The sequence below is a fragment of the Dipteris shenzhenensis genome, chromosome 15 (assembly GCF_047967505.1).
Source record: "Dipteris shenzhenensis isolate YYH24624 ecotype China chromosome 15, Dip_SZ_1.0, whole genome shotgun sequence".
In the NCBI taxonomy this organism is placed as follows: domain Eukaryota; kingdom Viridiplantae; phylum Streptophyta; class Polypodiopsida; order Gleicheniales; family Dipteridaceae; genus Dipteris; species Dipteris shenzhenensis.
The window spans coordinates 11,958,568-11,973,550 of record NC_141610.1 but is presented as its reverse complement, the minus strand read 5'-3'; the positions used below and the strand labels follow the sequence as shown (position 1 = coordinate 11,973,550).

The following is a 14,983-nucleotide window of genomic DNA, read 5'->3' as shown; positions in this document are numbered from 1 at the left end:
AGCCACGTGCCTTTGGTCCCCATGATCTAGTTAGGATGCATGGTGTCCTTAATGGGAAAAGGATTAGAGTTATGGTGGATGACGGGGCCACCCATAACATTTTTATCTATTCTCTCATTAAGAGATGTTAGTTAAGAGTCCCCATGCATAAAGTATGTGGTCTTGCTGGCCAAAGACTGAGATAAGAAAATCTAGGACTTAATGATTAGTAATGTAAATTGGGAAATTCAAGGGTACGAAGATACTCTTGATTTTCAAAGTATGCATTTTGATAGGACTGATGTGGTGGTAGATAAAGAATGGCTCTATAATTAGGCCCTGCTCCACAGAGGCCGGGTAAAGATACTCTTAATTTTCAAAGGATTGATGTGGTCCTAGACAAAGCGTGCCTCAATGGTCAAGCTCTTCTACAGAGGAGTTATTTGAATAACTTTATTACTTTCTAGAAGGATGGACAATTGATCCACTTTCAAGGTGGGCATGATACTCCTCTCATCAATTGTAGTAGTTGGAGCACTTGGTCAAGCATGACAGTCCTTTTCCTTGAGTTGAAAAAAAAAAAAAAAAATTAGTTTCCTCGTGATAGTTTACCTTTAAAGAAACAGTAGATCATAGGATAGAATTAGTGCCAAGTGTCACTCATATTTTCAAAGCATCTTATCATTTAAGTAATACTGAAGAGAAGGAAGTAGAGCAACGATTACTGAGTACCTTAGAAAAGGGAAAATTCAGCCTTGTAGTTTCCCTTCCATTGTTAGCATAGATTATATTGCCCTTAATAAGGTAACCATTAAAATAAGTATCCAATGCCTCACATTGATGAGCTCTAGGACATATTTGGTGACAAGTAAACTAAGAAAGGTGTGTGTGTGTGTGTGTGTGGGTGGGTGGGTGGGTGTTGTTTATGTTTGTCTTCCTTTGGGGTTTCATCCGGCGAGGAAAAGAAATCATCCTTTCTTCTATCGGGTTCATTATTAAGCACTCTGGATGCTCTAGATTCACCGCAACGATCAGATCTTTGGTGATCCCTCTCTGGCTAAATATCAATTTGTTACGTGCCTCTATACGACAATCCTTTTATGATTGTCTGCATAGATTATCCTGCCTTCTTGTCATATGATGATGTCTTCTAATGTTTGTAATTTGTAGTCCCTTTCGAGACTGTTTTCTGTAATATAATGACACATGGATTTCATCAAAAAATGTGTGTGTGTGGGGGTGGGTGGCTGGGTGCGCGCGCGATATAATGACAACTAGATTTCACTCCCAAAAAAAAGGTGTGCGCGCGTGCGTGTGTTCACAAAAAAAAAGCATGCGCGCGCGCTTCAGTTTATGCATGGTGATCAGCCATGGATGTATATGATGTGACGCTTGCTTTAGCATTTGTCCATGGATGCTTTTGGTCACTGGCAGCCTACTCATTGGTCCCTGGATATATCGATGGCAGTGTTAAGGGCTGTCCTTTTGTCTCGTCTGGGCATGCATCTGCCTACATAGGAGCCATCTTTGCTGCCCATATGGCAGATCATCTGTAAACCCTAAACCTCAAGGTGTCAAGCCTCTTGTCCTGATATGGGGGCTCAACGTAACCTTTGACCCATAACCTTCATAAGGAGGGCTACCACATGAATTGTTTAAAGCTAAATTATTAACTCCATCAGAACTTCTCAATATTTAGGGCATAAGGCTGAAAGCCAAACTTTGGGGCTATGCTGCCTGCATAACAAGAATTGTGCCTTGTTCGTACTAAGAAAAAGACTTGCCTGCTCTTCATCCTTTTCCCCAGTTATTGACTCTTCAAGACGCCACCAGCTATCCACGATAGCTTACCCAATCGTCCTAAGAATTAGAATTAGCAAAACACACAAGAACCATGCTGCACACTGTGTAATGAAAGGTTATTTTGAGGAGCCCATAAGCAGGAGCCCCGACTTTAGCAAGGAACAAATCCTTGGTTGCATATGGACATGTGTGACATTGCCAATTTCTAATGACAGAGACGTCACAAAGAGTGGTGGCAGCACCCAACCAGCCAGAAAATTTTGTCCTCTATGGCAATTACAGTTTGTCTCATTTCTTGCATCCACATCTAAAAGATCCTGCCCCTCATCCCATGAAACCTGTGCAGCTGGTCGTCTGTCTCAATGCAGGTAAGCTCTGCACTGTTTCCAAAACCTACATACTCAGCCCCATAATTGAACATTTCTGCCCACTGTAGCATAAACATTTGATAACATCACAAAAGCTGTTTCATTCTGAGGTTCCATTTCAATTATATATCCTGCTGTCTCTACTGCTAGAGCCACATTGCCATGCATTCTACATGCACTTAATAAGGCTTTCCAAAGAACCACACTAGGCTGAATAGGCATTTTGCAGATTAGATCCTTTGCCACCTCCAGAAGCCCTGCACGACCAAGAAGGTCAACTAGGCTGGCACAGTGCTCTCTTGTACATGTGAAACCATGATCTTTGATAAGGCAACCAAAAAAGTGGCAACCCTCATCCACTAGACCTTCATGACTACATGCATACAGAATAGAAGCAAATGCAATGTGGTTTAGCTTCAAGTTCTTTTGATGCATACACTCAACTAGTTGTAAAGCCTCCTTGCCATGCCCGTGTTGTGCACAACATGCAATCATACCGTTCCATGCACAAATATCTTGATCACACATGTTAACCCACACTTTGTGGGCATCAACAATGCTCCCACATTTAGCATACATATCAACAAGGGCACTCTCCAGACAGGCATCTAGCTGTAGCCCACTTTTGGTGATGAATGAATGAATCTGCTTCCCCTGTTCCAAAGACGTTAAGCTAGTGCAAGCATCTAGAATGCTTATGTACGTAAGCCTGTCTGGGCTCATGTCCATTCGATGAAAAAATCTACAAGCATCACCACAGTTTCCAGACTTCACACATCCTGCAATCATTCCATTCCATGATGCAATATCTCGTTCAGCACAGTTTTCGAGCGCACAGTGCGCATCATCAATGCTCCCACATTTGGCATACATATAGATTAGCATGCTCCTAATAAATGTATCCCCCTCAAATCCACTAGTAATGATCTGACAATGAATTAGTTTACCATCTTCCAGGATTTCCAGATCTGCACATGCTTGAATAATGCTCACAAAGGTAACCATATCTGGCTTGATGCCTTCCTCCTGCATTTCCAAAAAGGTCTTGAAAACCTCAAGAGGGCATCCATTCTGGGCATATCCCACAATCATCACATTCCAGGAGATCACTGTATCTTTAAGCATTGCTTCAAAAATCTTCCTTGCAGTATCAATATCTCCACATTTTGCATACGTGTCCACCAGGGTACTCAACACAACCGAATCGCCATCTGATCCACTTTTGATAATGTAAGCATGTATTTGCCTGCCCTCCTCTAGATCTCTTCGACCTGAACATGCTTTAAGAATACCCAAAAATGTGACCTTGTTTGGTTCCATCCCCAAATTTTTCATTTGTCTGAATAGTACACAAGCTTCTTCGTAAGGCCCATATTTGGCATATCCTGCAATCATTGCACTCCAAGACACTACATCTTGTTCAGCCATTTGGTCAAACACACACCGTGCATCAGGTATGCACCCACACTTGGAGTACATATCAATAAGAGCATTACCTGTGAACACATCTAACACAAATCCAATTTTGATGAATTCAAGATGTACCCATCTGCCCTCTCCAAGTCTTCCAAGGCTGGCACATGCATTGAGGATGCCCACTAAGGTGAACTTGTCTGGCCTTGTCCCTTCCATTGTCATCTCTTGATGGAGTTTAAAAACCTTTTGAGCAGATCCATGCTTTGCATATCCTAGAATCATGATATTCCAAGATACTACATCTCGTTTAGGCATTTCATAAAATACTCGGCAAGCATCTTTTATGCTGCCACATTTGAAATACATGTCAGCTAGGGTGTTGTTCATAGACAAGTTTGTGTTGATTCCAGTTCTAAGAAGGTAAGTATGGATTCTTTTACCCTCTGGAAGCTTTCCCACATTGGCGCATGCCTTCAAAATGCTCAGGAGGAGGACCCCATCTGGCTTAATCCCATCTGAATCCATTTCCCAAAAGAGCCTTAAGGCCTCTTCACCTTGTCCATGCTTAGCATATCCTGCAATCATTGCAGTCCATGTAATTAGATCTCGTTCACACATTTTGCTAAACACTTGCCGTGCATCCTCTATGCTCCCACATTTGGCATACATATCCACAAGACTATTGCACATGAAGATGCTTAGCTTGACTTCGGCTTTGATTATGTGTGTATGTATCCGCTTTCCCTGTGCAAGATTTCTTACAACTGCACAGGCCTTCAATATAATTACAAAGATAAATTCATCTGGCTGAATACCTTCCTGTTGCATTTGCCCGATGAGCTTCAAAGCATCTTCCGGAAGGCCATGCTTGATATACACGCCAAACATTATGTTCCAAGTAGTCAAATTCCTTTCAGCCGCATCATCAAAAACACGACGAGCATCCCCTAAACTATTGCATTGTGCATACATGCGAACAAGAGCATTCTGTATAAATATGTTTGGCCTGAACCTGCTTTTTATGATGTGTGCATGGACGTGCTTACCCTCAAATAGGCCCTTCACATCATAACATGCTTCCAAGAGAGACAAGTATAAATCTGAAGTAGCCAAAGTGCCTCGCTCAATAAGAAGGGCATGCAGTGCCTCATGCAGTTGATTCTGCTTACGACATGATTTTGCCGTCCCTCCTGTGCAACCAAACACATCCACGCCTGCCTTGTTAACCTTTGAAGCAGCTGCTATAGTCGAGTTGGTGCCGCTGATGCTCGGCATTAACTTTATTCCAGCTTAATTGTGCCAGCCTGTATGTTTCAGACTTGCACTTTTTTTTTTCAATGAAGTTTCAGACTTGCACTTGAAGATAATCATATCTATAATTTGCTACGCAAGGGAAAGCTTGAACATAATGTGGCATCGCCAACGATTTTCTCTCATTGAAACCTTTATACCGACACCTTACGCACCAAATCGAGGCCCGCATGGCATCAGGTTCCAAAATCCTGTTCAAGGATGCCTTAACCCAGAAAGCATATTCCAACATAACTGCGAAGAAAGTTCCGTGAAAAACAAGTGGAGCGATTGAATGTCCATAACTTTAGGAAATTATGGAGTGCTAAACAAGATGAATTTCATTCATGTGCCCTGCCCAGAGAAGAAGAAGAGAGAGAGAGAGGGGAAGGGGGGCGGGCAAGACTAAGTCACTCAATGCATGCATTGAAAGCCCCTTACAAGAGCTTCAATGGAGTGCGTCAAGCAGCTCTTCCTTGTGGAGCACATAACTACTAACTTGAAATTGAACTTGAATCCTAGCATTTTTTTAAATTTGTAAAAAAGGAAAAAATGAATGAGTACTAATGTGGATATGAGACACGACGCAGGGTCCATTAGAATTTGATCCTCCCTACAAATTTTAGGAGTGGTGATTTATTATTGACTTGGCAATGTCCGTATTGTTTGTGTGTTTTGGGAGTTGAAGCATGAATAAGGTGATGCTCACAAGAGCTCATAATAGATCCTCATTGCAGTCTATACAATATTGTCACATGGACTGCAATCATATGAATAAAGGTGTCGATATCTTTTGATCTTGGCTTTTGTTGCTTCCTCGCATCGAGAACATGCATCAAAAGTGAGGAATGTTGAAAGAATTTAGATTGAAAACAAATAATTTTGAACGGCCGAGCGATTGAAAATATGTGTATGATAATATATAATATATAATTATTATAATCACACATAGTATGGGCGGGGAGGCGGCATGCTTCCTTCCCCAAAAGGTTATAATCCGAGGGAACGGGCCCTTTCCTAGGTGCCGAGAATATAAACGCTGAGAATAGAAGCGCCAAGAATATAAATGTCGAGAATATAAGCGCCGAGAATAAGTCTTGCGAATGGATAAAATACTAACATATTACCTACTCATCTTCTTGCTTGTATATAGTGATGTTGATTAGCCTCATGAATTCGCAAATAAGCCCCTCCTTCGTTACTTGTTTGTTGCATTTTCATGGTCTCTCAATTTCTCATGTAGAACACATTTGCAATTTTATATCCTTGTTTAACGCAATTGAGAGATTACCATAGTGAGGACCGTAGCATCAAGGTAGCTTATAATTCAAGATGCTTAAACACAAGCAAGATTCTGGATTATTACCAAATTGTTTGTAGGTGCACGTGAAAGCACTGTTTGTATATGTGAAATTTTGTCCAATCAATGTCCAAATGCCTTAGTGTCTTGGATTGTTTCTCCTTGCTCAAGAACCTATGTTGTAATGCTACTCCAATTCCAACGATTGGAAGCTAGATATATATTTCTTTTTAGTTTGGCACTTTTCAACCATTAATTAGTTTGCAAAATTCGGGAGATGAGTGAAGAGAACTTTGTAGCTCGATCAAATGATTCATTGTGAAGGATGCAAATGCTAGTCCACAAGGGGCTTTTGAGACTTCTCGATTGACCATATCAATTTTTCGATCGATGATACTCAGCATTAATGTATGGAAGTTCAACACTTGCATAAAATGATTGGACATCACACTTGTTGCATCATGATTGATTGAGACTTGTCTATCCCACTTGTGGAAATTTTAGTTCTTGTTAAAGATGTGAGATCATACTTCCTATACATTCTGCAAGCTATTCAAGAAATTGGCCAATCAATAAATTGAGATAGTAGGATGGATTGAAGACCATCGATCGAGCCTTCTCCTTTGTTTTCTTTATCTTCCTGTACACCTCCATCGATATAATAATCACATTCACGTATACCAATGTCCTATCATAGAGTGCACTCACTCGGGCCTCAGCTTTGCTCTTGGGAGGATATGCTAATAATTTGATGCAAGCACTTCGTGGCAACTTTATGACTGTAAATTGATGTATCACAACATGAATCTTGTCCATTAGTTGTATCCTATCCAGTTCTGTACTTCCATTACCCTCTTCAACTTCATGGACCTCTCAACTTGCGTAAAAAAAGTAGAACTTGCTGTTTAGCATAATGAAGCACCATTTACACGAGTGACACTTTCATCCATTGCTAGTTTCCTTGGACAGTAGGCCCTATTGTCCTCTCTCCTAGCTGAAATCATCCCGTTGAAGGAGGTTCTTCATTGTCTACATGTCTGGCTTAATTGAAGTGTGACAATAAGAATGTAATATGCTAGTCATAATGATTCCTCATCAGTAAAGCAAGAACCAATGTTGCAATCAAATAGTTGCATTAGAGAACCTAAGAAATACCCTTAGGTCCCCTCGCATTGTTTACCGCTATCATCGCCAATAGAGACAGCAGCCTCATAGAGAACTCCTATAACAGATTAAGCTGGGTTTAGTCCTAGGCAGCGAAGGCATGCCTTGACAAAAACATACAAACACAATCACAAAATTTTAGATTCGAGGCAAGCAAGGTGAGCATCCGAAGCCCAAGTCCATTTGTTGCGTTCTCTTTCTAGTTTTTTCTTAGGTGCTTCGCGGCTCAATTTCTAGCTTCATCTCCTTTCGGGGACTTGCTTTTCTATCATAATGCAGAACCATCTTCATCTCTTCAAAAAAATTCTATAGCACATGTTGACTCTTAAAAATTTTGCTACAGTAATGCTCAAATCTCATCGTCAGTGGGGGCAATGGCTTCTACATTGAATTCACAGCCATGGAACGAATTCGTTACTTTGATGATGAAGAGGACTAAGATTGTTGGCTTCATAAAAAATTATATGTGATCATAGAAGATCTCGCTTTTGATCGTTTTGTTGCTGTAAGTCTCACTTGCTGATGAATTCTTATGCTGCCATATCGATCGCCTGGGAAATTCTAAAGCAAGAGATCTCCTCCAACCTAGCTGCACAATCTGAACGCTTGCAGCCTTGATTTGGATTGGTGCCTATACCTTTTGATTTGGTGTAGTATATGCTTGCAAATTGATTGCTTCTTAGCAAAAGTGAAACGTCGCCAACAAACTCAAGCTCCCAAATCTTGTTTTGGCCAGAGTCTACTACCTTCTTCCTCTTCTGTGGGCCTTTCTGTGCTAGCATCATCGTCATCATCATTCCTTTCTTCTTCTACAGATTCAAACCTGAGCAGGCCTTAAATGTGGGTTACAAGCACCAGCACAATGCTGGCAATTGTTTGATGCTGCTTACATAAGTTCATGACACAATGCTTATGGCAACAGCACTTCACAGAGCCCTTCCAGCATTGGGACTATTGAAAGATCAAAGTAAGTCTGCGACCGAATGATTTCGCATTGATAAGCTACAGGGTACTTGGTCGTAGTGGCTAGTCACTCGAGTCTCTTGTGTGTTTTAACAAGCAAACCCAAGGGATTTCAAATGGAGGTGCTATGGATAGACGGATAGTATTCACAGAAAACTGTCGCTGGGAGAGTTGACTCACTTGCCAGAACACAAAAAGAGATCAAACATCCCAACCCAACTAGGATCACCCAGACGTCCTTTGCTCTTAATAATCGATCAATCGCACCTATACTGATGAATCAACCACCAAGCCTACTGGCAATTGACTATTGTCTATCCTAAGGATGACAGCAATCAACTTTAACTAACTACACAATCAATAGACGTAAAAGAAGATATGGGCTTGATAGTGCGATTCATCATACAGAAAGAGAAGCCCAGTCTTCAAGTTGGTGTAATGCAGAGAATGTTAGGAAATCTTGTTCATCAGTTATTTTCAGATCGTGAAAGTATTCAAGACACAAAGTAAAAAAGTAGCAACCTATTGAACACTCACAGAACATAAATTATCTGGATTAACGAATTGTGTGGACGATGAATGGTCAGTAGCACTGAAGGCTGGTTGTACGAAGAAGGGCTATCTGCACAAACAAACTCCCATGCAATCCCAAGTTGGCAAAGATTGGGGACAACGTAGACATCTTACCCATATATAAGCACAAGTTGACTTGAAAAGCTTGTGTCAAAACCCAAGCACAAGCTTGCTTTTTCTTTTTTGTGATTTCAAAAGCATAACATGAAAAGCATTAAAAAACATCCTATTAATGATCACATGAAAAGCTTAGGTGAATTTTTTTGGTCAAAAGCCAAGCTAAAACATCAACTGTCTAGATCAATTTACTTCAACGGCCTATATTTATGACACGTGACTCAGGGAGATGTTAAAGAACCCAAACATCTCCCTAGGCTATGTGCGGTAAAGAAATGTCTTTAAAAACACCTATTTTTCCTTTCTTATCACACATCTTCACTAAGGCCTTCCTATGGAAGGCCAAAAATAGTGATTTTTAATCCTATACCACCGGAGGAGGGAGAAGCGGAAGGGAAGGTTGTGATGTGTCTATGGAGAAGGTGTAGGATGAAGGGCCTACTCGTCAAATTGTGAAACTCTTTTAGCTGGGGTGCCCAACCATCTAGCCACGCTATGAGGGACTTGGCCGGAGGGTGGCCTAATGACCATTGACCATTCCTACCAAATTGACACTGAGGGGTAGAAGGAGATAGGGAGGGCCCTTGATTGGTTGGGCAGTGTCTCCAACACTAGGGTGGCCAAATGAGGAGCCTAGATGCACTAAAGCCATCGCCCCCCCATTTATGAACGTTCATGTGAACCAAATCAATGCCCACACTCGCACCTAGATATGCACATCCGCGGTGCAAAAAAACAGGCCCTTAGAGAAGCATTGCATTCTAAAACGTAGTTGGTCAAGACTTAAATGAATATTATCCTTACCATACAAAACGTATGCATGGGAAAGCTTCATTATGGATCAGGTTTTACTTCCAATGCTTTAATGGCATTGAGTGCTTTTTAAGCCTCTAACTCCACACACACTCTCTTTGTCCTGGTACAAATGATGATCAGAATCCCCATCACCTCCCCTTCACCCTTACCTTCCTCGAGCTCCTCCTTGCTAGAAATATCCTCCCTTCCACTCTATTGGTTGTCCTCCTCTCTCCCCCTTCCGTTCTGCCACTTTGCCTCTTGATGGCTTGGGCAACTTTATGACGCGCTAGTCTCTCCTAGTCAGTGTGTTGTAACTACTGCATGTGCACTTCCTGGTGCATTTGACTAGCTACATGTGCACCTCCTCGTGCACATGTATCTAGTTAGCTAGACCCGATGAGATGCATCCAATGACATAATTGGCCTTCTCCACTTGCACCACTATGTGCACTTGTGGACCAAATGGCCATGTTGATCATGAGCTTGGGACAAACCAAGTGGCCTCATCCACCATGTGCCCAAGTCAACCAAGTGACAATGTCCACCCAAGTGCCTTGGTCAACTAAGTGATAATATTGGTCCACCATGTGCTTCAATCAAGCAAACGACCATGTCCATGATGTGCTCCAGTCAAACAATCTATATACGTACAACAGAGGCCGATTGCAAAACTTCTTGGACCTAAGCAACAATGTTTTTTTGGGGGAAATTTTAGAAAATTTAGCACTCTTTTTGGGTGACCATGGCATTCAAAAAAGAGAGGAAACGGTGTATTGATAACCAAACAATAGCCAAACTTTGGCAGTCCATGTCTTTTGATTGCCAAATCCATGCTATCAATGACAAGGCATGATTTACATGAATATTGTATTTGTTGCACTACTTAATAAATCTACGCTTATGAAAATAACTCTATACTTTGCACCATTTAATAAGTCTATACTTATGAAAATAAGAAATTTATGAAATTAAGGCTAATTTTCTCCATCAAATTTAGGCAAGATCATCGATTTTAGACTATTATTTCTCAAGGGTCACGGATGGTGGATTGCCCACTTAAGCTATCCTTTTTCAAAGGGGGTCTCCCAAAAAAAAGAACTCTAATGAGCAAGCACAGTAGTTGATTTTCTCTCTTGCGTGGGCACAGCAAGGTGAGAGGATGCCTCTTACTTAGCACAGTATACACCCTCATTGCACTCTGCTCTTGGATATTGTCATTTTCTTGCATTGGCATTGTCTTGGTTGCAATATGGGTTACAAACTGCTGGCATGCATGATACTTTTTTTGACTTTATATGCCTTGTGGCTTCTTGTGGATGTCAAGATTTGTGATAGCATGAGTGAGTTGGATTTTGAGTGCCTAGCTTGTGAAGTGCAAGTTTCATTTTGAGGCTTCTTGATTGGCTAGTCCACATCATGTACTATGTGATAATGGCTCTAGATTGTGCACTATAGGCTATCGGCTAGACAAAAAACTAGGCACCAAATCCCATGGCTCACGCGGCACAGAGAATCAGTCTAATGGGTGAATTCTTTGTTTTACTAAATAATGCTGGCACCATGCATGCTAGTCTTGGATCCTTGTCCCATTGTTTGTCAATGCTTGTTGAATGTGTAGATGCTTGTATTGCTCCATAGGCTCATAGGCTTGACTCCCTTTTCACCTCTAGTCGTCTATCAAGTGATCACACCATTTGCAAGGCAAATCTTTCTTCTCTCTTGAGCATAGCCAATCTCTAATATCACTAAAACCAATATTCCACATTCGTCAAACACACAAAGTATTATTTCATTAATTGGAAGAACTAAAAGCATAACAAAGGGACAACAACACTAACTAGGTACAGTCTCCCCCTTCTGATGGGTGGGTGGCTCACTCTTCCCCATCTAGAGTATTTGTGATATTTCATTAAAGCACATAGAGCCAAAATCTCATGTCAAAAGTTATCCTTTATCCATGAATATAAGGGATACTTTTACATAGCCCCATAGGGCGTAGTTTATAAAAAATTATTTATGTCTTCACATACCAAAAATTTGCTCATGGCATGAATTAACAATGCAAATACAAAACTAGCCCATGGATCGTGCAATACTTCACTAGGTATCCTCGCACCGGCTCCAAACCTCATAATATGTTCCATAACTGTACTAAATATGAAATCACATTAGTAACAACCAATTAAATGAATCACTAAATCAACCAATCCTTAATGTACAATAGTCAAACATAACACCAACAACATGTGCCATTAGTGTGAACATAGAAGCACTGATAATATCAACGATCTAGCATGGTTGTACACAGGCTCAGGTAGTCATCCCCAATGAAACCATGCAAAGTATCCTCTAGAACCCCCACTGGGTCCTATGTAGTTCCATGGAACACTTTGCTATAGTCTTCAAGACAACTATATCCTAAGCAAGTAATGCAAGAAATATATTTTTGGTATAAAGGACATTTGTGCATCTTGTTGTATGGGTAAGAAACATTGAAACCCATCTCTCGTATCATGGTGTAGAGTTTAAACATTCTTTTAGATCATTCATTTCAATACTTGGGGTTATGAATTAATTTTTCTCTGAACAGAGCCTTACATTTTATTACCTTCATTGATGATTTTTCTTGCAATTTTTTCTTTTCTTTTTTCCTACCGTAAGACTTGGATCTATTTTCTAAAGCAAGAATGTCATTCATTCAAGGAATTTAAAGCCCTTATTGAGAATCAACCAATATTTGGATCAAAATATTTTGATATGATAATGGAGGGGAGTACAAATCACAAACAAATCCAATGTTTTTCAGGTTTTTTACAAGGTTCATGGCATTAAAAATTAAATCGCATGCAAATATACTCTTGAACAAAATGTTCTTGCAAAAAGAAAAATGAAATTGATTGCAAATTCAACAAGATGCATGATAAAGAAGGTACCCATTATTATTAGGGTGAAGCTTTTGCAATTGTAGTCTATCTGATGTTAATAGGAGTGAGTCCCACGATCACCTTGAAAAACATCACAATACGAACAAAGAAACAAACCTCATGCCATATTAATAGAGTTTGTATTCATAGGCTATATTGAAGAATCTAACTTCATATCACTTTTGTGATCCCATCAATAGAAGACTTCTTGTCTCCAAAGTCCAAAGACGTCATTATTGAAGAAATAGCTTGATAGTTTGACCAACCAACAACCATATCAATGCCAAAAACATCTTCCACTTTGGTGATCCAATGGTTTTTATCACCAATACATTCTAATAGTGAATAAGCACCAAGGTCATAGAATGCTAGGACTCATAACCACTTTCTCAGTATAAATTTGTGACTACAAAATTTAGATCCATCAATTTACATCAAAATGATAGCCAAGACATTGTTCTTGTTGTGCTCTATGTTGATATGATCATCACAAGATTTAATAGCTTTAAAAGCCAAGAGACAACTCACATCATCCACTATTTTCTTGGCATTATATATGGAAAATATGAAAAAGACATTATGTAAAACACAAAAATTCATATTGCAATCCTTTTCCAACTCCCATGGAAACAAGCAGTGCATACATTTAGTATTTCCTTGGCATAGAAATATGGAAAACTCTTGAAGCAAATTTACTAGCAAGATTGCAATCCCTTGCCAACTCCCATGGAAACAAAAATCAAATTATCAACTTATGATACAAACAACTCATTGGAAGATTGATCTATTCGACAACCAATAAGAAATTTTTTATTCAATTAGTGTTCTTAGCCAATTCATGCAAAGCCCTAAGAAGACTGTTGTCATTGTCTCTCCCAAATCTAGGTTCCAAGGGTGTCGGTCACCTACAATCATGTCATTGCTCATTGTAGCATAGGCATTCACAAGTGTACCATAGGGTCCTTGAGTCATATTTTGGTGAGAGGTGTAGGCTAAAGTGTGGAAAACAGATCTCCGTGTGTGCATGGGTGAGAAAGAAGGCTTAATCACAACGATGGATGGAGGTTCTCACCTCCACAGGAGTTCAAGGTTTAGAAGGTAGTTCCGGAGTTCAAAAGGTGGATAGGGTTCACAAAGCTATCTAGGAGTTCCAAGGTTCAAAGAGGGTTGCAAGGTTTAGGAGGAGAGTCTAGGGTTGAGGAGTGGAGAGCTATTCTCCACGACTTCGAGGAGTAAGGGTTGAGGAGGAGGGACAAGAGAGGAGGAAGGAGGAGGAATTGAAGACGAACTTTAATTTGTCTTATATACGATAGTAAGTTACACATTTATGTTATTTTTTTGTGAGGACGTATTGATCTCTTGGCTAGTGAGGAGAAATGTAAGCCTATTATGAATGATAAAACCATGCAAATATTCAAACCAATGGGGTTGATCTTTTTGCTACCATATGCAGTTACTGCAGCAATCTTTGCTCCTGTATTAGTTTTCTAGGAGATGCTGCTGTAGTGGATGACACAAAGGTAGGTCAGATGGTGTGCAAAAGCTTATAATTTAGTATATTGTGCATCTTTTGTTGATACTTGTAGTGCCATGTTCAAACTTCTCATGTTGTCTGCCATGGGCACCAATGTTGGCCCTCACTTTAGACTTCTTATGGCTCTCAAGGTGTTGCCAAATTTTCACTTTGATGTGGGCATAGTAATGGCATTATGATAATTTTGCTGATTTGTTTAAGTCTTAGGATGGCTTTGCAAACTAACTAGAAACAGAGCTGTTAAAATACCAATGCAGGTTTACACATAAATTGAGATGGGGTGTGGGTCCTCTTCGGGTCTAGCTTACATGTGTACAACCTACTTAGACTCTATAACATTTGCAAAAAGAATTAATCGATTGTTTTGTGTTGCTGGTACCAATAAGCTCACAAGGCAACAACATATAAGCATCATGGGACGTCGATCCCAATGCAATTCCATTTACAATAGGGTGTTGTTCGTGGACATTAAGAAAAAAGCTATTGCTTGTGATGCTTACATGAAGGTAGAAAGCATGCCATACGTGGGACCTGAATAACCAAGTTGTGGGATAATATATGCCAAAATGCATGGACTTTCTCTCTTTACTAGAACCCAAAGCCTATTGATCTTTTATATATTTGACATAATAAAAGTTGCATGTACTCATGAGATTTTTTTCTAGTTAAAAAGACGAGACCATATCAAGCTAGTCACGTATACATTATGCACTAAGTTAGATCTTACCATTCCTCTTTTTTTCCCGCGGTAAAG

The 14,983-nt window shown here is 40.1% G+C and overlaps 1 protein-coding gene across 2 annotated transcripts; it reads right to left on the bottom strand.

The window, feature by feature from the left end:
* Positions 1-1,630: 1,630 nt before the first annotated feature.
* On the bottom strand, positions 1,631-5,094 carry LOC147893370 (pentatricopeptide repeat-containing protein At4g13650-like). 2 transcript variants are annotated; one of them, XM_087386099.1, is made up of 2 exons: positions 5,033-5,094; positions 1,631-4,756 (listed from the first exon to the last, which is right to left on the bottom strand). In XM_087386099.1, exons 1-2 carry the CDS (start codon positions 5,052-5,054, stop codon positions 2,184-2,186), a joined length of 2,595 nt encoding a protein of 864 aa, XP_087242225.1. In that variant the 5' UTR covers positions 5,055-5,094; the 3' UTR covers positions 1,631-2,183. The 2 variants fall into 2 exon arrangements, with proteins under 2 accessions (XP_087242225.1, XP_087242227.1); XM_087386101.1 differs by having other exon boundaries at positions 1,631-3,535; positions 3,647-5,088.
* Between the last annotated feature and the right edge of the window lie 9,889 nt (positions 5,095-14,983).